The sequence below is a fragment of the Penicillium rubens genome (genome assembly GCF_028828025.1).
Source record: "Penicillium rubens strain IBT 27055 chromosome Unknown utg000002l_segment0_segment0, whole genome shotgun sequence".
Taxonomy (NCBI): Eukaryota; Fungi; Ascomycota; class Eurotiomycetes; order Eurotiales; family Aspergillaceae; genus Penicillium; species Penicillium rubens.
In genome coordinates this window covers 4,366,862-4,386,275 of record NW_026890600.1, presented here as the reverse complement: position 1 = coordinate 4,386,275, position 19,414 = coordinate 4,366,862, and the positions used below count along the sequence as shown (strand labels likewise).

The following is a 19,414-nucleotide window of genomic DNA, read 5'->3' as shown; positions in this document are numbered from 1 at the left end:
GGTACCGGATTGTAAGGAACCGAGGATGACTGATAGATAGAACGGGTTCCTGATTTTTTATAGATCTATTTGATAGATCTTAACTATCTGGTTGTTCGAGAAGAGAGGTGGGGGGGTGTTTTGGAGATGCGACATGCGACCCCGCGGGATGTTCAGACGTCACACTTGGAGCATCGACTTTTCGCGGCTGAGGAGAGAAACGGGCGAACACAGCGAACAAGCAGCAGGTCCCTTTGAAGGTATCGAAACTGATCTGAGCTGATCAGTCTAAAACGACTTTGAAGAAACCGATTCGATGCGATATGGCAGAAAAGTGAAGCGAAGGGGTCGGAGAGTTTTATTCGCGAGCCGTAGAATGAGCTCGAGTGGCGATATCCGAGTTCTGAGTTGAATACTTTAAGAATATATATATATTAGCATCATCTTCTCTTTCAGTCAACCCTTTTTAAGTCCTTGGAAGACTTTTCTTGGGTCAACCGCACGATGACGCTGTCAAAGTGCGGGAGATTGGCTGGGGCTTCCACGGATCACAGAGGAGATCACCTACCCGAGAAAAAAATGAGTTAAGAGAGAGAGAGAGAGGAAAAGGAAAAGTAAAAGAGGATACAAGAGTGTTACTCTGCAGGAACCTGGACCCAAACCATCGGGTTTTGGACTCTTGACGAATGAGATGATGAGATGATGAAATGGAATTGGAGCTCAGAGAGTCCGAGTCCGCTTGGAGTCCGCTTGGAGTCCGCATTCGTTCATTTCCGCAAACGGTCATGAAATTTTCATCCGAATTGAACGAGATTACATATAACAATATTTAAGTATGATAAAATAAAAAAAAGTTGGAGTGCTGTGTTCTGGTATATAGAGATTCTTTTCTTAATAACCTACTTCACTTGTATACCTAGGTACTATAGCTATAATAACGTACATAAATACATAAATACATAAATACATAAATACATAAATACATAAATACATAAATACATAAATACATAAATACATAAATACATAAATACATAAATACATATGCAGTATCACAATATCACTCCAGAACTACTGAGTAGCCCCTTATTGCTGGGACAGCCCTGGAGGGCTGGGCAGATGTACCCCTTACAGCGCTTGGGCTCCCATGAGGATGACAGGTCCCGGGTGTTTGGTTACCCCCTGGAAGGGCTGATCTATCATATTGTACATATATATTATCATGTTGTATGGGATGTATCACTGTGAAATACTGTAGGTCTACGGAAATATTACCAAAGATGATCAAACCGCGTACAACATACGGAGTAGTATTAACTCCTTATTACCTACCTAGGTAGGTATGTATCTTTTGGTAAAGCTATCGCTTAATCCCCAAGCCATTATTATACTGCTGATCATCCCCAGAACCTATTGACCAATCGACACTCGAATAACTTACCTCAACAAAGCCCAATTTTGAGCAGGCAAATGGTCTGATTTGTTCCGTCACTGCTCGCGTGGATGTCGCTTATAATCTGCTACCCCTGACCCCGTACCAACCTTGTCCACCAAAGCTTCCTCCATCTCCACCTCCGACTTTACGGTCGGAGCCAAGACCCAGACTTCCACATTTCACCCTCGACTTCTCTCCGTTCTCCCCCCAAAAATGTACCTGCGTCAATCGTTGCCATTCCCCTACCTCGCCGTGACAGTTGCTGTAGGCGGCTTGAGCACCGTTCAGTTGTATAACGATACCGATTAGGCGATCGATATCAGCTCGGGCTACTCCTCGAAAGACTTGACGGGCATTTCCAGATCAGAGGCGTCGATGCGCATAAATACTTGAAAAATACAAATGGCTGGGCGTTGTGGGGCTGCGCCGTCTACGCCACCCGCTCCCAGCTGGAGGTTCCCTCTCCACACCTGCCGACCCGTCAGCCTCGGTGTCTCAAGAGCTTCATCGCGAATGGCAATCTGACCGGTTCGTACGCCAAGAGGCCTTTGACTTGGCTGGTTGGATATGCGTATGATCTCGGACAACCACTAAAAAGGTCACAGTAACCTTGGCGGTCAGTCAGTTTGGACCAGTCAACAGAAATGACTGCTAGATTTATGGTAATATTTATGGAGGAACTGAGGTAACGATCCTAATTCAATCGCTTGACACTAACAACATCCGCACTTCCTCAATGAGCCCAACAACGGTGGGCGCTATTTTCGATTTTACGAGCCCTCGCAGTGTATCAAACTACTCTCGAACCCGTCCTCGGGTACAATAGCAACGGCATACACCAAGAAGTACACCATGCACGAAATCGGCGCAGGCTACCCTAAAAGCCACCGGCCACCTTTGCTCGGCGAAGAATTACGCGTAGAAGAGAGCGGCAGCATACTCATCCTAGTCTATACCTATAGCACCACGGCTGGCTTCTGAGCAACCATTCACAAAGAAGTGGCTATGGCGCTCAATTGTGACCTTGGTTGGGGTTGGACAAATTGATGATCCTTGTGGTGGTTGATGGCGCTGCGTGTGGACTTTGCATCGGTGAACTGCATACTTACGTTGTTAACGGCTTAACTCGGTGCCCATCTCCAATCGGTATTGGGTGGAGCCGAGCGGTGCGTATGTTGCTGGGCAGTCGTACTCTTTCCGTAATATACCTATGCTTCGGAGTCATTCTGCCTTTGCGGCTTTGAGCTTCGTGAGGACGTTGTATTGCTATTTGCATTTTGCATTGGCAACAGCGTCTTTGGTCTTGCACATTATCTGGGATGTATGATCTATCGATGTCAAGTTCAACTCGACGCCCTCGGCCCCCGATTGGTGCACCAGGAAGGGGCACCGTTGAGTCACCTCATGAGATTGACACCGTGATGCCGGAGTCCAGTCATGCGAGTTCCCAGAGGTACCTTTTTCGGCCCATCGCGCCGGCGCGGGAGGTGTCAGCCAAATTGTGTTACACGGCCAATCGCACACCGGCAACTACTACGGCATGAGCTGGCCGGGCTACACTCCGATTTATGTTTTCTCTGATGCCTCTGACAAACAGCGTGGAACTATGACTTCAGCGACCGGCGGAACTGTATGCAATATTTCAACAGGTCTCGCATCGACGTTGCTCTCTATATCGTGATATCAGCCACAAAATCAGACTTCATACTGTACGCTTCAGATGATTTGGTCGATGGTGGTAAGCTAACATATTTAGGAGAGTTTCTGGAGAGGTTGAAATGGCGGTTTAATCTCCGCTTAGGTTACTCTTACACCTGCCTGCCCGTAGATGGCTTTGCACTTCTCGAGACAAGGTCTAACTAAGGTGGTACCAACAGCAACCTCTGTCTGGTATCAGAAAATACACCTCCGGATTGCAATTCTCAGAGACGAAGATCCGGCATGTAAACTACTAAAAATGGTACAGATTTACGCACCGTCGCAAAAGTCATTTGGGTGTCGAAGGAATTCAAGAACCAGAAATGTGTCTGCTGGCCAAACCACCACCACCAAACTTCAACCTCTCAGTTTCCAGCTCAACTTCGAACTTCGGTGTGTAAACCAATGCCACTTAGTACAAACGTGGGAGGGTGCACCGAACGCCATGAATTACGCCTTCTTGTCTGCAACACCAAACGTATCAAGTGGCGTCTGTAAATATCACCAGCATCGATATCTCTCAAACTTCGGATCTGGAAGCAAAGCCTATATCTGTATCTGTGCCCGCTACCAACGCAAAGACACGCATGTGAGTGATCCCTCCCCCCACCCCGCCTTTATTTTGACAGATAACCAATTCGTAATCATCGGACTCATAGACACCGAAATTCCCACAAAGATGCATTTTCACCAGGGCTCGGATTATACGGAGGAATTCGGCATTGGCATCACACCGAATCCCGAAGCAAGCGATCAGACAATAAACCCTGAAACGGAGATATTGAACCGTCCGTCGGTGTCGCCAATTACCTGGCTAGCTAACTGGACCCATGCTCTAATGCAGCTACTATTTCCACCACACACCGCAGTTTAATCTTGCTGCTCCCCGTACTAACTCGCGCAATTTCCCGAAAGGATCAACATGACATAAGCTTCGGCGTGGCATTACGTCTGCGGTATCCTCGGTCAGATCTAGAATACCAATGAGATGGCGCTGCGTCGTATCCTAGCGTCGACGCCACCCCGCGGTAGTGATAATGTGCTTAGCGGCGAAGTAAAGGTATCAGCCTCGCGAAAGGCGAGTGTTAAATAAAATAGGGTGATCCACCTATTAAACCCTAATAAGGCATAATAACTGCCCTCTTCATACCTAGGTACGGAGTAAACCCGCCCAGAATAGATCCACCACGCACAATTAGCCTAAATCCGGGGATTTTCGCACCCACAAACGCCGAGGCGGTACCCCGTACACCGAAGCTGGACAGGCCCAAAGTCGGTCTAAGCGAAAGTCATGTGTCGTTTCCCTGCATGTCCGAGCTCACAGGGATTGTCCAGGTGGCCAACATGACTACCAAGCACGCCATTTACTACCTCGGTACCTAAACAGCGCTAAAGTGAACCCCAGTCAAACAAGGGTTGGCCCTAAGACTCAGACAAAGGGAATGCCTGCGGTTGAGTGGATCGCAAGTCAGCCTGACAGAATAAATTGCGTGCGAGCTAACAACCGGGGGCGGATGAGAGGCTCAGTTCTTTGATGTGTCTCGGAAGGATTCCAGGGCTCCATTGACTGAAATCAGTTAAAGGGAAGCAAAGCTGACCGATTACTATAATCTAGGCTTCGAGCGTTTCCCTCCATTTGGAATTCGAAGTCCCCAAAAAGCTAAGAGGCGGGCATTGTGGAGCTGTGGGAGGAGTAGTCCGAGCTGACGGGTGAAAAGATGGAAGCGACTTGCGGTAACCAATCCTGGCATTCCCAAATAAGAAAACACATGGCTTGGAGAGCTAAGGCGAAACCGTGCTAATCGAAAAGGAGCTTAGGGCAAGGAAAGATCACGGGCTAGGATAAAGACATGTACCCGAGATGTGTCCACCTGGGTATGCATAAGTGCAACAGGGGTGCAAAAGCGTCTTTCCCGATCGGGAAAAAGCATCGCTCGTCGACTGAAACTTATTTCGGATAGACTTGGCCGGGTCCATCCCGCTAATCCTGAAGTAGCTCTAGCGTGGACTCTTCTATAGGGGCTGGTGGGGCTGGTGGGGGTTGTCCTCAACAACTGGAGTGCTTCTTCGTTTAGTTTTCTGGATTGGAATGTTCCTAGTGGATCTAGCTTGTGCTTATACTCTCCTAGGATAGAGTGCCGCGCATCTTTGGCATTAGTTCAGTTCGAATTGGGTAGGTATTTTCATCTGCCGCATTAAAAACATCCGAGTTACCGCTCTGCTTTATTAATACGGTTTGGAATACGAGAATATCGGAAGTTTGGGGTTTGGATTCACAATAAGGATTCATCCCCATGAATATTTAAGGAGCAGCTTGAATGGACCTTGGAAGCATGAAGTAGAGCTTTGATCCATGGAAAGACAGAAAACATGCCACATCATTGGAGTTACATATCGCGAACTCGGCGGCCCCGCTGGGTGGGTACTGGATTATGTCATTTGAAGCACGAGCCATCCTGCATTTACCGATTTGGGACACAACGCCACTCTTACCTCTTTGGTGCTATGAATGCCGATTCAATGAAAATGGACATATCAAAATATTAACACCCCCGCTTGGGCCTATGACTGAGATGACTTTTTCATGATATCAATCCTTCTTCTCCTTCGGGTGATATCTGGAGGGAATGATTTCAAGTTCACTGCAACCCCCGAATCAAATAAACATTCTGTCTCTCCACCTCTACAATGCAATGCGAAACACCTTCCTGGTCAAATAAGCGACGCCAGGCGTCTATGCAAAGTGATCGGCGCGTTAGAGTATGAAACCCCCTGCTTAGGGCTTCTGGACCCTACCAATTTCAGAGCTTTCCATTGATAGTGTGGAGGGTTCAGTCCCATTCGCACCTTCCACTTGGATCCTACCATCTTCACACATGTCCACTAACGCAACCAGTACAAGGAGCAGAGTTCAACCTGTGTACATTGCCTGGATTGCAATATGCTCAGCCAGTATCCGCCTCGGCCCCGATTGACTCGGCTAGACAACAAGCACAACAAGCACGGCTCTTTCATCCCCTCAATCAGCACTTCGCCATCATCTCCAACCGCCATGACAGAGTCCTCGCCCTCGCAGTCAAATCCCCAACCCCGACAAGAGCACCCACCAACATGCCTCTCAACCCACATCGAAGAGACACTCCACCTGAAAGACCTCGAATTGATGATGCACTGGTGCACAGAAACCTACAAATCCATGGCAGGGGACCCTACCTCCGAACGTATATGGCAAACAACCATCCCCCAACTCTCCCTCCGCCACCCAGCCCTTCGCCAAGGCATCCTAGCCCTCTCAGCGCTGCACCTCGCCTCAACAAGCACATCTTCCGGACGCTGGCGATATCTTGAAACAGCACGCTCGTACCAAGCACAAGCCCTAGCAGGCCTCCGCATCGAGAGTGACGAAGACGCACCGGAAGCAGAAAGCCAAGCGACCTTCGCGCTGTGTTGCATAATGATCGTATTCACCTTCGGCTTCTGCCAAATCGACAGCGAAACCAACTCAGACGAAGAGCAGCCCGACGTGCTGGACGAGTTCTTCGAGGTATTCCAACTCACCCGCTGGCTAGTCAGCATCCTAGTGACCTCGACGGAACGCATCATAGCGAGCGAGCTGAACCCGCTCCTCCACCCCGAAGACCCGCCCCCAACAATGCCGGACATGTGGCGGCTGGTGGTTCTCTCGCTACAGCGACAGAATGACATAGAGGCTATGCGGGACCCGACGCACCTGACGGATCTGTACGACTCGGCTATTGAACATCTCAGCCACTCCCTCGAACAGCTGATGAAGGGCGGCGAGCCGAAGGTGTTTGCGTTTTCATGGAGTTTCCGTATCCCTGCGGAGTTTTTGGAACTGCTCGAGGCGCGCCGGCCCTTTGCGCTTGTTGTTCTGGCACATTATGCGGTTATTCTGCACCATCTTAGGGATTCATGGTGGATGGGCGATTGGGGGAATATGATTCTGCAGGAGATTGGGGAAATTCTTGACCCGGAGTGGCAAGATCTTATTAACTGGCCGATTGATGCGACGGGGTGTTTCCTTCCGAGGACTCAGGCTCGAGTGCGAGTGGTATCTCCGCTTGTCTGTTGATGGCGAGTTTTCATTTTTATTTGCTTGCCTTTTTCCAGTTGCTTCGGCGTGAGCGATGCATCTAATGAGACATGAAGCGTGTAATTAGCATAGACATTGGATTGTACATAACATAGTTTCTTCAATTGAGACAAGGATCGCTTGTCATGGGAGTATATCATTTCTCCGTGTTTAGGAAACAATTCCAGGAAACACAGATGACTGCAATACACATCCAAGCGTATGTCAATAAAAAAGACAACCCACGCCCAAATGTATCCTAAGCGCCGTTCCTTTCCATATTCCATAATAAGTATGAAGCAATTCCTGAATATGTGAAGCTGGGAATGCCAATCGGAGAACCCCCAAAGATAAAAGAAAAACAAATACCACCAACCCAAAGTCCGACCAATAGCTGGGAAGGAAAAGAGGACCCTCGCATCGAAGCAGCACTGCCCGCAGTGATATCTGATTCGTCTCTGCTCGGACAATCACTTTTCCAGATCGACACTGCAGCCGAAGAAAAGCAAAATATCCTCAGCCAATTGCAGACGGAAAATCAGCCTTCATCGAGCCCTCTCATCGAGAACAAATCAATCGCAACCCCAACTCCACACCCAACAACCCCCCCTAAGAAGAAGACGGCGACTCCTTCCGCAACTCCTGCCTCTCCTGTTCAATCTCCTTCACACGATCCTTCGACTGCGTGCGCACACGAATAAGCTCCGCCTCCTGCTCATGGATCTTCTTCTCGCGCTCTTCCTCTTCAGGCGTAGGGATGTAAGCGTTCGCCGCGCCGCCTGTGGGAAATAGCACACCCGTTAGCGGCCGCTTCGACAATGTCGCGAACATGCCAATTTCATTCGCGCAGTCATGACCAGAACATACCTCGACCTGTGTGGTGGGGGATCTGCTGGGCGCGCAGGGGCGGTGACTCGACGTCTTGCGACTCGCGCGCAATCTGTGGTCGCTCGGGATCGTTGTGCATCATATTTCCTGAGCCGCCGCGGCCGGTTGTGTAGACTTCTTGTTTGATTGTTGGTGTGACGAGGTCTTTGGGCGTGGGCGCGCTGTGTTGCCGGGTTATGTTGCCTGTATAGTTAGTGGATTGTGGCGCTTGAGAGACAGGGGCGCTATTTACCGGCGCCTCCGCGGCCGTAGGAGATGTTTCTTGACATTGTGTAGACGGTGAAAGGTGAAGATTGGAGAGTTGGGGAAACTCGGTTTGGAGTCGGAAAAGGAAGCTGTGGTGGGGAGAAATTCGCAAATTCGCCAAATGACGACAGACTTTTTTGTCTTGGCCAATGTAACTATGCCAGTATATATAATCTTATCTCTACTCAAACATATATCATGTCTATCTTCTATCTCATATCTCAAGGGTTTATTCAATATTCTTATGATCAAGTCCAGATACTCCTAACCACGATGGAGCAAGGGATTAAGGGAGTACCCCACCTTTTTACCTATGCACATAGGTAGAGACGGACTGATCATATAGATCGGTCAGAGAATACAAAAGGAGCGGTTGAATATATCATGGAAAAGCGCTTGCGAGGTGGATTTGCCTACCATCAATCTGCTCGATATAGGAATCTGGATGCAGAAATCGAGAGCGACTGGGCTCTTTAGTTGCCTTCAGACCCGGTAAAAATAGTTCGTGTATATTGTAATAGCCCTAACGGTTTCGACCTTGCCCGGATATATCCTGAACAAATAAGTCTCATTCTCCTATTGTGTTAGCCATGTCTAGATGATGCGCTACGTGTCCGCTCTATGTAGCGATCAACTTTTATCTGTCCAACATCCCGGTTTGATTCTCATTGACACGTTTCAGAACGCCAACCCTAATTTAGGGACCCAGATGTGAATGTATAGTATGCAGGACCTGACATTTTGGCTCCTACTAAAGGAAGACTAGTGTCCTCAGCTGATTGCAGTCTGATAATACTTACTGTCTTTAGTATATAAATGGACTACACTCTATCAGTGTCTCGACATTTCAGTCCAGACTATATTTAGTTGGTTTTTGCTGCTTACTATTAATCCCTACTGATTCCTTTCTGTCATGTTACATTGAGAGGATACATAAGAAGAAGAGGCTTATAACTATGTACTCTGTATAGAGATTTTATATATACTTCTTTATAGTGTGCATTTCCATTGCTTTTTTATAAAGAATTCCCATTTGTTCTCCTATCGAGTCTACGGTCACATTTGCCAGAAGCCTGATCGACCATTCCTTTCCATAAAAGTCAATTTCACCTAAGTGATTATGGACCCTTCTCGTATTGAAGATGATATCGCCGACTCCAAGGTACTTGTCCTTGTATCCCGCATTCCCAGCCCTTGCGTTGTTTGGCTTCTGCGACGAACCGTATTCGACAAAAGCCAACGTTGATCATTCTGCAAGAAATATAAAAATAGAAAAAATCGAACGTTGAGAATACGACCTGAATGGCTTGAGCGCTTTTCAAGCTGACTTACGTATTGGAAAGCCATGTCTCTAATAGAAAGAGCCTCCATCTCTCCCCCTTACGCGGCTCACCCCGACCCCCACAACTGAGCCGGAAGTTTTCTAAGATATACGAGCGAAACTTAGAATCTAGATGGAATGTTGCGAAAGAAAGGAGCTAGACTATAGGAGAGAGGGCAATTGTCGTGCCCACAATCAGTTCCTAGTTAGGTGTAAGTAAGTATGTAACCTACCTAGGTAGGAACCAAAGCTCGTCTCCTATGTGCTCGAATATGGAATCGCCTATATAACATATACTGCAAAGCATTGTTTTGTTATCATCTTGGCGCGCTAAACGCCAAGACTCGTAGTTTCGCCGTTGCTCAAACATTGGAGGCTCGTACATCCAAGCCACTGTAGATCGATGCAGATCCTTAATCGCGTCCAATCACCTCTATTATCTCCCCGTGTGGGCGGATATAGTTAACCACCCCAGATCTTAGTGGTTGCCTATTCTGGTTGCAAGTTACGACCCGCCCTAGCTCACTAATCTGTATAATAGTGATATCTCCACTAGCTCGATCCAAAGGGCGGAGATGCCTCTAAGACACTCTGTGTAGTCGAGTCGAACTACAGCGATGTCCCGTCGTACACCCGAACACGAAGGCAGTTGTCCGATCGACATCGTATATTTGGTGAATTCTGCCGATCAATACTTTTTACTACAAAGAGTGAGGTAGGAGAAGGGTAATACTTACTTAAGAACACGAGGTCTTCCCTAATAATGAATGTACATGTCCGATCGACATCGTATACTCGCGACTCCTGCCGATCTATACTTTTCACTGCAACGGCTAAGACAGTAGAGGAATGATAGGTATTCGTGAACACGAGAAGACCTCGAGAAGATGAGGACCTACTCTAAAAATAGGACACTTCTTGTGATAAAGATATTGTAAATCTCGAGCATAAATAGCCTCCTCTTACCCGCTGTTCTCTGGTCTTTCCATCAACAATCAATCCAATTCCAATCCAAATCTACTTCAACTCAACTTTTTAAGACCTCCGTCTTCCAACCCAAACCATCAAAATGCAGTTCTCTACCGTCTTCCTCGGCGCCGTTGCCCTCTTCGGCTCTATTGCCTTCGCTTCTCCCTCCGGAGAGATCCATGCCCGTCTCTCTTGCCAGGTCGGCGACTACTTTGGTGGCGGTGATGCTGCTTGCAGCGCTTCTGTATGTCTTCTTTAGCTTAGCAAACCACATTGTATTTTCATCTCTGACAATTTTGTAGTGCATTGCCCAGGAGCAGGGCTACCACGGCGGCCACTGCAACGATGAGAGGTGAGCGCGCTTCCCTTCTAGGGTCAACAGACTGAATTGGTTTACTAATTGGTTTTAGCGTCTGCGTTTGCAACTACTAAGATGGTGCCGTCTCTTGGAGAGCCGGTGCCCTGATTTCGGGCCATCTATTTGGATAGCCTGAAGGCAGAGGAGCTTTCCGCGCGGACTTGTTTCCTAGTTTAACTTCTTTACTCTTTAAGAGTCCAATTATACATTCGTTTTCTCTCACTACATTCCTTCCAGTATGACAATAGTAATAGTCAACTGGTACGACGTACTCCGAGACGAAACCTATCTGCGGTAACTGATTTATGCCGCGAATATCAAGCCAAGCTCTAGAATCTAGTTGATTATTAGGGATATATAAAGAACTCCTAATATCTTGTCATAATAACGAAGAGTGACCTTTAAACTAAAATAAGGAACACTCCACAATTTGATATAGGGGATCTACAGGCTACTGGTTACATATATGTAGGAAAGGAAACGGGAGATTTCTAGCGAATTAGATATGAACTGAGGGAAGTAGGCACTGATTCAACAAGTTTTAATAGATCCCAGAGCTATTTAATTGGGGAAATATGAGGCGCATGAGACAGGTTCGAAAGAAGTTTTATCATATTGTCACTCCCGGGAAGGACCATCGATTAACAATGTTCCTAGTGGCCCACAATACTGTCCTCGACTTTCAAGGTTTACACCCTCTTTGCTCCTAACTCGTCCTGTAGTGGGCAGTGCCCAAGCTAGAAACATGTGCGATCCAGCTAGTATCTCGCACCGATGGGGTAAACTAAGCTTTCCCGAAGATTCGTATAAGATGACAAGATTGTCGAACCAACAAGCTCATGAATGCCCTACCCAAGATATCCGCCAAACCTGCTCTGGGGTTGGGTGTCTGAGACCAAGGTAACACATGGTCTATAGTTTGGGTCATGCTAAGCTGGAGACACGTTATTCAGTTACAGCTTCCATAACATATACGAAGTCAGGCCACTTACCTACGAACGCCAGCAGTCCGGTCCACAGTTGCAATAGCCCTTGTTTTTGAAGCAAACTCCGTATTTGCTGGGACAGCATTTCGCCGGACTCGGGTCTGATACGCTGCATGGAACTCCCCCCTTACAATCTCTCGCGGCCGCTAGCGCAGAGAGAGAAAGGACAAGTGCGATGGAGAGAGAAATAAACCTCATGATTGAGCTAGGATGAATAGGTTGAGTGAATTATTTGGCTAGGGTGTGAAGAAATGGTGATTCCACTAGGAAAGCCCTACTTTTATATATCGCTAATCAAGTATATTGCTTGTTCCTAGGTCAGGCGCCTGAACCCAAAGAAGGAAGGATTTGCCCATTGGACGCCTGATTGACGTTGAATATTCCTGATGTGAATATTCCTGATGTGAATATTCCTGATGTGAATATTCCTGATGTGAATATTCCTGATGTGAATATTCTTTGATGTGAATTTTCTGAGTGCATTGCATATATGTACGTACTCGCAGGTGATTGACTGCATGGGCCAATGGTCTGGTATCCGAGTGCCGTACAACCTATTCTTGGGGAGACACACATCCTTGGGCAAACAGCCCTGTAAGGACCCTAGGTGAAGCGGATGCAGGGTGGGCTAAGGAGCTCTGCTACTGGTGAGTTCTCCTTCCCCACGATTAATTTCCTGTTTATGAGACGATGATCGCAATTCTCTCTAGTGGCTTACCATGTCGCCGAGAAATACAGCTAGCCCTCTGCGTTTATAGGAGGGCTATATGTATGAGTAAGTCACTGTCGACAGTGATTGAGCTGGGGGTATTGGGGGCCATCCTCTCTAGTTGATTATATAGAATCCGAACTATATGGCTCGGGACGAGTTATGAGCACAGAACATGCGGAAAATTTGTGAAAAGCTCCAGGATGTAACCACCTAGGTACATGTAGTTACTGTACTTAAGCAGAGAACAGAATGGGAGGAACCGATTAGCGACGTTGCTCTCATCAGGCCAATAATCGTGATGATTCTTTTTTATCAACTACTAGATATTTACCCCTAAAAATACTTGAGGTAGCAGGCCTCAACTGGGTATAGATAGCTCATTGTGTTTGGAAGGACTCTTTGTCTTCATTCTCCATTTCTCCTGTACTCTTGGCTCATATAGTCACCATCTACTTCAAGTAATTCGGAGTGCAACTTATTCCTTAACATATCCGATCGCGATGATGTCGGTCGTCCTTCTCGGGGCCCGCTCCGCTTACATAACACGGCTCCACCTCCAGAGGGCTCTAAGGCTCCGATTCTCACTTCACCTCTGCAAGACTTGGAATCTGCAATTAAACCGATTCCAGCTCCTCTCCAAAATGAACGCCAATCCCATCAGCATGTCCATCCGCACAACCATGTCCCTTGGCCGACTAAACCCCGCCGCGCCCTCGCTCGCCGGCGCCCTCCGCCCCATCCACCAGGCCACGCCCCAGTTGGCATCTAAGCAGCTCACACGCCTTAGCTCCACGACAGCTCGCCCGGCCACCGCAACACTGAACCTAGACTCTCGGCCACACGCCAAGGCTGCGTCGCCATCAGCCATCGCTGTGCGCGCAAACTCGACCTCCGCACCTGCCAATGAAGTCAAGCTCGACTGGGACTCCTTCTTCAAGCTCCGTGCTTCCCGCCGCCGATACTCCCTCGCCTCCTCAATTGTCAGCTCGGCTGTCAGCACCACCGTCGGTGTGCAGGTTCTGTCCGGTCAGGACCTTGAACATCTCGGCGCGACGGTTATGGGTCTCGATCCGTTTGTTGTCCTGGGATTGGCGACCGCCGCATGCGGTGCTGTCGGATGGCTTCTTGGACCGGCTCTTGGAAATGGCGTTTGGGGACTTGTGTACAGGAAGTATAAGCCCTCTGTCAATACTGTGAGTGCTCGGGAGAAAAGAATGAGGCGGAGATTTGTGTCTGGTCAGTGCTAACGTATTCTGTTTCCGCTGTGTAGAAAGAGAAGGAGTTCTTTGATCGCATTCGCCGGTTCCGTGTTGATCCCTCGACCAACTCCATCTCTAACCCTGTTCCAGATTACTACGGAGAGAAGATTGGCAGCGTGGCCGGCTACCGAAGCTGGCTGAAAGACCAGAGGGCCTACAACCGCAAGCGCCGCAACTTCATTGCGTAATTTTTCTTTCCATTTCTCTCTTTTATATGTTGTGATATTGAAGCATTTCTCTTTTGTTCATGTCCATATGGTTGAAGCTCTTGAAGCTTCTGTTCAAAACCAAATCTGGTGACTTTCTTTTTTTGGCCGGGCCGGTGTTTATTTTGTTACAATATCATTAGCGGTCTTGGTAGCTGGGGCATTGCAATGTATTGGGAATGACCTTTGATAACAGGTCAATTCATAGCTATTCTTCCTAACATTTGTCAAGACTTTCATCCTTCGGTCTTTGCTATCCTCAATCATCATTACTACTTCCAATGTCAAGCTTTCAATTTACAGCTTCGAAGGCCCCTTTGCTTTAGGATTCCGACCAGTATCAACCTCCGTCCACCACGGCACACTCGGCGGCGGGTTATCGTCGAGGTTAGCCTTAAAGTTGGGCTTTCGCTTCTCGAAGAACGCCGCAACGCCCTCCTTCTGGTCCCTGTCAGATAGTAAGCATATGCAATCGCCCTCTTCGTGTAGATTTCACTGACTCCGATCCAAACATATGGTTAATGACTCGCGACTCGATGAGATGAGCAGCCTCTGCCGAACCAGTATCGCGCCACATAAGGGCGCGATTGAGGTACGATGAAGCCGGGCTCACGTTCTCGGCAATCTCAGTAGCCAGTTCGAGAGCGCGCGGCAGGACCTGCGATGCGTCCGGGAGGATCTCATTGAAGAGGTCGCCAAAGTGTTTAGATGTAGGCGGGAAGACTCCTCCCGTGCTGACGAGGTAGCTGGCGTTTGAGTGGCCGACAAGACGGGGGAGGAAGTACGAGGAGCAAGATTCTAGAACTATACCGCGGCGGCCGAAGACGAAGCCGTATTTTCCCTTTTCATAGCCAATTCTAGAAAGACAAGGGATATGCGCGTTAGCAAGTGTGCTCTACTATATTTTCTGGATGCGGTTGACATACCGGATGATCGCTGGAAGAGTCATGGTCATCCCAACTCCAACGGCTGAGCCCTGCATTGCTACAATTGTTGGCTTGCGACATCTGTGAATGGCCAGTGCGACTCGTCCACCACTGGGTCGGGTCTGTTAGCGAGACTGTAGAGTATATATACAGCGAGCTAATGAATGGACGCCTTACCCGTCACGATGGTCCGCCGTCCTGCCTTTACCACCACCGAAACCAATCTCAAGGTCTGCACCAGCGCAGAATGTCTTTCCTGCGCCCGTCAAGACGACTACCTTCACACGTTCGTCGACATCGAACATGGGGAAGAGCTTCTCGAAGTCCATGACCATTTGCGGAGTGAACGCATTATGCTTAGTGGGACGATTTAGCGTTACGATGACGACGGGGGTGACTGCCGGTGTGCCTGGATGGTAGTGGGAGACGACGACATGGCCGGTTGTTTCGACCTTTTCGTAAGAAGATGGAAGCTCAATGGGGCTGGGATCGAAGATCATGATGGATGTTGGGAAGTATATTGTTTTGATTCAAATAGACATGTGTTTAACTGCACACTCCTATATAACATCTCTCGGTTATATCCTTCAACAGTTCAATAATCGTCAACAGCCTTCTATGCCGGAGCCTCGGCCTCGGCTGGACTGGCTTGGCGTGGAGAAGCCGGGGGATCACCGTCACCCCGCTGTGGAGTTGTACGTTATGACATTTATGCAAGATTGTAGTCCATTCGGTATTTAGTGATCTTAGAATTAGCTACGAAGCTATATATGTATAGGTTAGAACGGATTGTTCTATGCAACTTGGAATTTCGGCCTATTGAAATGCAAGGCTAGTCATAGAGAGGACCCGATGATTTAGTTTAGAAACAAGCAGAGGATAGTATGTAGTGGAAGACTGGAAGATGGATATTGGAGATAGGCGAGAGGATATAAATAGAGGAAGAGAAGGACGAACCTGACACGCCAAAGGGCAAACCTTTTTAGGGGCCATCGCACGATATCTCGCCTTTTAGAAGGTAATGGACATCATTAATCTCCATACTATACAAGTTTAGACCATTTCCAGACGTCATGTGGACTTAGGATGTGTAAATCAAGGCTGGTAGGACCACCCGATTTTGAGGTTTGAAACCGCGAAGCTCTGATGCTAACCTAGGAACTGACCGCCAGCCAGGGCAATCCAAGGCAGATCCTTATCCCAGCAGTGTTGCATCAATTGACGTGCATTTTGAATCTAGTTAATACAGCGTCAGTAAATCTCTTGAGGCGAATCGCGGACCAGGATAGACGCACCTGTTTCATGCCCGAGCTCTCCAATACGAAGAACCGGTCCAAAAGCTTAGTCCTTTGAACCGAATCTCTAGATTCACACCCGGCCGTGAAAAGCGGGAACAAAGAGCAGACCTCGGTAGCTGCGCCAGGACGCATGCGTCCAAGGGCATCAATGAGCTTGCACAAGACCTCCTTCACGGGGAACGAATCAGGCGGAGACCCAAGCACACGTCGATGGAGGTGCAGGAGACCGGCAAACCGGAAGGCTTCCTCGATGGCCATCATGTCCGCGGACTCAATACCATGGTGGTGTTCCGGGATAGTATGGGTACGTTCACTGATCCCGTCCATATCACCAAGTACCGACTGCGCTTCCAGGACCATTTCCGCAGATGCATGCCAGTCATGTCGGAAATTACCCATTTCATCGAAGCGTTGATTATCACATTCCTGCACCAGCCGTGCGAGACGAATCAGAAATACTCCAGTGCGGGGAGTGAACCCCGTGAAGCAATCGACACCGAACTCGTCGTGACCGTCGGGCGCGGAGCAGGCTGTTAAGATGGAGTGGTATATCATTAGTGGAGGACCTGCTTGGCGACACGACAAAGAACCCATCGTGTCGAGGTAGCCCAGCCAGCGGGCGAAGAAGGCCCCAATCCTGTTACCAGGCTGCGCCATGCTCTCGCTCCGTGCAAGGAATAGATCGCGAGCAAGTTTCAGGTGGCTCTTCCACGTGATTGGCACTTCAAATGTCCCTGGAGAAACGATCTTCAATGACAACAGCATAATGGCTGTGGCCAAGTGGCTGTCAGTGATGTCTTCATTGGGTGACTCCAATGCCATACGCAAGGCTGGGAAAACCTTGCTAACCCAATGAGCGATTCGATTGGCGGGCTCTGGATGGCCTAGGTATCTGGCACGATGACTAGCGGAGTAGGCAAGCAGCAAGTTGAGGAGATTGGAATCACCGATTGCCACTGTTTGGTTAGCCGTGTGAAAGATAATATAACATAGAGCAGTAAAACTCACTTGATGGCAAAACCGAGATAAATGGATTATTATCGCAGTTATGCGGGACAAGCATGCGAGCAGTGTGGTTCAGGAAATGATGGAAGTACATCAAATTGATAGGGTTCTCCAGCAGCGACGACGGGAGCGGAGACAAGTACCTGGGGACATTGATGGGTACTGGAGAAGCATAGTAACCGCTACAAAACTGGACCTGTGGTTCGGGGCTGGGTTGAGAGGCTTTCGACTGTGAGGGTTCCTCGTTACGCCATCGAGAACTGATCAAATCCAACGCATAGTTGACGTCTATGGCAGCATGGTCGTTGTTGAAAGTAAGATCCTGATCAGGGCGCCCAGAGTCCAATCCATAATTGTCGGTTACACTGTTCAGATATGTTTGCCATTTGTTTCGGGCCATTGAAGACTCGTGTGATGTTTGATCAGCTTCATGATTGCTCTCTCCCAATGCCTGATGATCGGGAGTCAATTTATTCTGATGTTCATGTATAGAGCCCATGTTGCCGATTGTCTCGTGCAGCCTCGGAGACGAGGTTGCATCATTTTCAGCAATCGACGGTCTGTGCTGATCGAAAACCATGGAGGACAGGCCGCCAATATCGTGTGGGCTGTTTGAGGATCCGTCTTGCCCTGTCCCAGGCTCGGCGGTAAGTTGCATGTCCTGGTCATCATGCGACTCTCGAGAAAGGTGTCTTTCATCACGGGGGTGGGAGATAGATGGACCCGAGCAGTGATCGGAAGCGACCACGGGGTGGCGCATATATGAGATTGGTTGCGACACGGGGTGTGTATGGAACGCAAAGGCAGAGAGTGATCCAATGCCGGACGCCTGATCCATCGAACCCAGATATGGGTTATCAAAACTCTGCTGTCCAAATTGATATTGTAACAAAGGCGCTGAGGATACTGATGTCGTCAATGGAGGAGATTGTTCCGCCCAAGTTGAGGAGAACCGAGGCTCTAATTGGCCCGGCGATGTAACTCCTTCAGACTCTGAACCGAGCCTGGGGGATTCGAAAAGGCCCACTGCTGCGGGTGTACTTGGAGATATTGCTCCCGGCGAAGTCAACCTCCCAGGGTGAGTGTTGATGAATCCATCCGTAGGGTTGTTGCTTGGTGGAGTGGAGAACGAAACCGGGCTCAGATCGTTGATAGCGAATGAGTCAGGAAATCCAATTACAGCTCCATACCCACTAGATTGTGAATTCGGCGAGTCAATTGACATGCGTTTCGTTCTACCTCCCCAGTTCAGACGGACACTATAGTCGCAAGGGTCGCCTTGTCGCTGGCAATTAAGACATGCTGGTTTCTCCTCGCCACTACATAATTAATCATTAGCTACACGGGTATAATGCAGGGATCGTGCTTCTCACCATTTTACCTTGCGTGCTTTGCATGGCCTAGTGCAACTGTTAGCCTTGGCAAAGCTTGGGTTGTCATCTTGATAACGTACCAACATCCTTTACGGCTTCGGCGTTTTGGTTCCGGTGCACCAGGTCTTCTAGGACGAGGCATTGCACGTCAAAGGGTGTCTGGTCGAGTACCGATGCCTGTAAAGAGGACACGGCAACAATTCAAGATAACAGAGGCTCGAAATAGCCAAAAGTCACTATGTGCTATTCCGCCGCCATACACTTTCAGTCTTTTCAAAGTCCGTATTAGTCCAATCGAGACTCCTTACGCGGAAAGCACGTCACAGTTGGCACGCTTTCTGCGTTTTGATCCTGGTTGACCCCAAGTAGCGATAAAGCGATAATCGACCAGACACCCACACCTAGTATACAAGCACATCGAGGTATGGGAGGGAGATGTGCCAGAAACAGTTCGAGTCCCACTGCCCTTCAGCAATGGGAAGGCAAGAGAAGCCAATATTAACCAGGGTAGTGTCGGACCTTGCCGATTTCGGATATGAAACAAGATGTCAAACAGAATATGTTTCCGTTCAGTACAAACAATTGACACACTGAGTAGCCGGCTCGCCTCACTATGTAGCTAAGGAGCACAGGTTCACAACGAAAGTCACAAAGACACAAAGACG

At 48.5% G+C, this 19,414-nt stretch overlaps 6 protein-coding genes across 6 annotated transcripts; 3 read left to right on the top strand and 3 right to left on the bottom strand.

The window, feature by feature from the left end:
• Positions 1-6,050: 6,050 nt before the first annotated feature.
• On the top strand, positions 6,051-7,202 carry N7525_004148 (uncharacterized protein; the record flags this gene model as incomplete). Its single annotated transcript, XM_002566083.1, has 1 exon — positions 6,051-7,202. The coding sequence occupies one exon, from the start codon at positions 6,051-6,053 to the stop codon at positions 7,200-7,202; it is 1,152 nt and encodes a 383-aa protein (XP_002566129.1).
• A 609-nt stretch (positions 7,203-7,811) lies between these two features.
• N7525_004147 (DUF3602 domain-containing protein) lies at positions 7,812-8,359 on the bottom strand (the record flags this gene model as incomplete). Its single annotated transcript, XM_002566084.1, has 3 exons — positions 7,812-7,981; positions 8,070-8,273; positions 8,323-8,359. The coding sequence occupies 3 exons, from the start codon at positions 8,357-8,359 to the stop codon at positions 7,812-7,814; spliced, it is 411 nt and encodes a 136-aa protein (XP_002566130.1).
• A 2,367-nt stretch (positions 8,360-10,726) lies between these two features.
• On the top strand, positions 10,727-11,058 carry N7525_004146 (uncharacterized protein; the record flags this gene model as incomplete). Its single annotated transcript, XM_002566085.2, has 3 exons — positions 10,727-10,870; positions 10,929-10,978; positions 11,037-11,058. 3 exons carry the CDS (start codon positions 10,727-10,729, stop codon positions 11,056-11,058), a joined length of 216 nt encoding a protein of 71 aa, XP_002566131.2.
• Positions 11,059-13,323: 2,265 nt separating this feature from the next.
• On the top strand, positions 13,324-14,129 carry N7525_004145 (presequence translocated-associated motor subunit PAM17; the record flags this gene model as incomplete). Its single annotated transcript, XM_002566086.2, has 2 exons — positions 13,324-13,875; positions 13,953-14,129. 2 exons carry the CDS (start codon positions 13,324-13,326, stop codon positions 14,127-14,129), a joined length of 729 nt encoding a protein of 242 aa, XP_002566132.2.
• A 315-nt stretch (positions 14,130-14,444) lies between these two features.
• On the bottom strand, positions 14,445-15,573 carry N7525_004144 (enoyl-CoA hydratase/isomerase family protein; the record flags this gene model as incomplete). Its single annotated transcript, XM_002566087.1, has 4 exons — positions 14,445-14,595; positions 14,648-15,004; positions 15,074-15,184; positions 15,251-15,573. 4 exons carry the CDS (start codon positions 15,571-15,573, stop codon positions 14,445-14,447), a joined length of 942 nt encoding a protein of 313 aa, XP_002566133.1.
• Positions 15,574-16,222: 649 nt separating this feature from the next.
• Positions 16,223-18,891, bottom strand: N7525_004143 (Zn(II)2Cys6 transcription factor; the record flags this gene model as incomplete). Its single annotated transcript, XM_061212933.1, has 5 exons — positions 16,223-16,309; positions 16,369-17,327; positions 17,380-18,695; positions 18,750-18,776; positions 18,830-18,891. 5 exons carry the CDS (start codon positions 18,889-18,891, stop codon positions 16,223-16,225), a joined length of 2,451 nt encoding a protein of 816 aa, XP_061069954.1.
• Between the last annotated feature and the right edge of the window lie 523 nt (positions 18,892-19,414).